The sequence below is a fragment of the Gekko japonicus genome, unplaced genomic scaffold, assembly GCF_001447785.1.
Source record: "Gekko japonicus isolate JY-2015 unplaced genomic scaffold, Gekko_japonicus_V1.1 scaffold1488, whole genome shotgun sequence".
NCBI classification, from domain to species: Eukaryota; Metazoa; Chordata; class Lepidosauria; order Squamata; family Gekkonidae; genus Gekko; species Gekko japonicus.
The window spans coordinates 283,249-285,736 of NW_015167094.1; the positions used below are offsets into that span (position 1 = coordinate 283,249).

Genomic DNA, 2,488 nt, shown 5'->3' on the forward strand with positions numbered 1-2,488 from the left:
TGGCTACGTTAGGGGTGTGTGGCCTAACATGCAAAGGAGTTCCTGCTACAAAAAAAGCCCTGGGTTTTGACAACAAACAGGGTAAACAGAATAAGAAGCAAAAGGTGGGTGTGGCTGGATGACTACACTTCTGGTAACATGGGGTGCGGCCTAATATGCTAATGAGCTGTGTCATGAGGGGTGCGGCCTAATATGCTAATGAGTTTTGCTGTTGGGTGTGGTCTATTATGCTAATGAGTTCCTGCTGGGCTTTTTCTACAAAAAGAGCCCTGGTTTCCCATATTAGAATACCTTTCCAAACAAAGTGACACTCCTAAAGTGATTGACGACCTATGGCTATGGCAATGTTAATTAATCTTTTCCAGTCACTTCTCTTAGTCTCTCTATATTCTTAATACCTACATGTTAAGAGATGACAAATTTCATCATTTATTCTTCAACCACACTCATCGTTGTTTCTGATGAGAAAGTGCACTATATATTATCCTTTACTGTTTATACATTCTATCATAAGTCTGTACAATTTTCAGACTTGAATTTCATGTTTGTACTTTTATTGAATAATAAATAAAAAATTTACTGTAAAAAAAAAAATAAGACACCTAATTTTGAATATTTATGGTATTAGAGCATCAAGCAAGTACTCTTAGCAGTGCCAGGAGAACACCTTCAAACAAACAAAAAAACAGTATCTGATTATCTCAAATACTTCCCCTCTGACCCTTAAAAATATCTTACCAGATTTGAAAATTATTTTAGAAAACACATATCTTCTTTGTGGTGACTGTCCAAATTTTATTTCTGTTTTTTGGGGAAAAAACTATGAAGAAGTGCTAATGGTTCGAATCCAATGTCACCTGGCCCAAGCCGACAAAAATATTGATGTAAAAAAAGTGCCACCGCTTCCTCCAAAGTGGAAGTCCTTGTATACTCTGGCAGGCCCGCGGCCAGGATTTTGTGGCTTTTGGGGCAAATTTCTTCCTGGTATGGCTGAAGTTCGCAGTGCAGAAAGAAAAGCCATTTAGCCAATAGAAAGCTGGTACCAGGATAGATCTCTAAATTGCACACTCTCAACCACTTTAGATGACAGTTCTCGGCTGCTGCAAATTAATCACTCCTGCCAGCCTAAGCAACCGTTCCAATAACGTGCCAGCAGGTGGGGGTGATGACTTCTATAGTCAAGAAAGCTCACACTTAAGGCAGGAAAACTCTCTTAAAGGAGACCAGTTTCTTGACACAGAGTCTGAAGGGATCCTAGAGGTCACCTACTCCAACCCCCTGGCTCAGTGTGGACGTCAACTACAGCACCCCACTCCGCTTAAAGGAGCACAAGTCTTTAAAAAAAAGTTTTAAAATGATTGAAAAACCATTTACAGGAGAAATTCTTGTGGGGCTGTGCCTTTTAAAAAGGGGCAGAGCCCCCAAAAGCCCCACCATAGCTATGGGCCTGTACTCTGGTCACAAGACTGAATCTCCTCACCATCGGACAGGAATCAGCAACCAAAGCAAGAAACAAATTTAATTCCAGGTCAGGTTTATGGAGCTCCATACCTGCACTTCCTGCACTTATACAGAGCTTCGTAACTTGGAGTCTGACGTGCGACGCTTGGGTCAGCTGCAAAGATGTCTCGCGGCAGGTCTCGGAGCTCTGGAAAGAAGAAGCGCTTCTGAATTTATGAACATGTTGACAAGCATCACGGAAGGCGTAAAGTGCCCCGATTTTGACATTTGTGCCACGGAGGAGATGCTGGAACTGACACTTTATTTTATGGTTCCCTGGATTACATTTTCAAATAGAATGCATTAACAGAAGCATTGTGTCCAGAACACGGGAGGTGGTAGTTCCGCTCTATTCTGCCATGGTCAGACCTCACCCGGAGTCCTGTGTCCAGTTTTGGGCACCACATTTTAGGAAAGATGCTGACAAGCTCAAGCGTGTCTAGAAGAGGGCAACCAGGATGGTGAGAGGGTTGGAATCCAAGTCTTATGAGGAATGGCTGAAAGAGTTGGGTCTGTTTAGCCTGGGAAAGAGAAGGCTTAGAGGGGACATGATTGCAGTCTTCAAGTATTTGAAGGGCTGTCATGTAGAAGATGGAGCAGATCTATTCTCTCTTCCTCCAGATTGCAAGACTAGATCTAATAGGTGGAAATTACAAGGGAGTCATTACCGGCTAAATACTGTAAGAGTGGTTGAGCAGTGGAACAGTCTGCCTCGGGAGGTGGTGGATGCTCCTTTGCTGGACGACCATCTTTCGGGTATGTTGTAGGTATAAGGGCTATCTTTCAGCTATGCTCCTGCAAAGTGCAGGGGGTTGACCTGCAAGGTCCCTTCCAGAGGTCATTTCAGGGGGAATCGCTGGGGATCGCAGTTCCCCCCGGGTGAGGTATGGGGGGCGGGGCACATGACGAAGCCTCGCCCCCTGCTTCCGGCTGCCCCGCTTCCGGCCCTCATTCAGCCAGGAGGAGGCAGTAGAAGAGGGAGGGTAAG

At 44.6% G+C, this 2,488-nt stretch overlaps 1 protein-coding gene across 2 annotated transcripts in view; it reads right to left on the reverse strand.

The window, feature by feature from the left end:
• The window catches only part of DUSP12 (dual specificity phosphatase 12), a 17,895-nt gene that overhangs the window by 7,632 nt on the left and 7,775 nt on the right, over positions 1-2,488 (reverse strand). For both annotated transcript variants that reach the window (XM_015412903.1, XM_015412902.1), the window contains exon 4: positions 1,552-1,648. In XM_015412903.1, the coding sequence (XP_015268389.1) occupies positions 1,552-1,648 (97 nt within the window). The remainder of the gene's footprint in view (positions 1-1,551; positions 1,649-2,488) is intronic.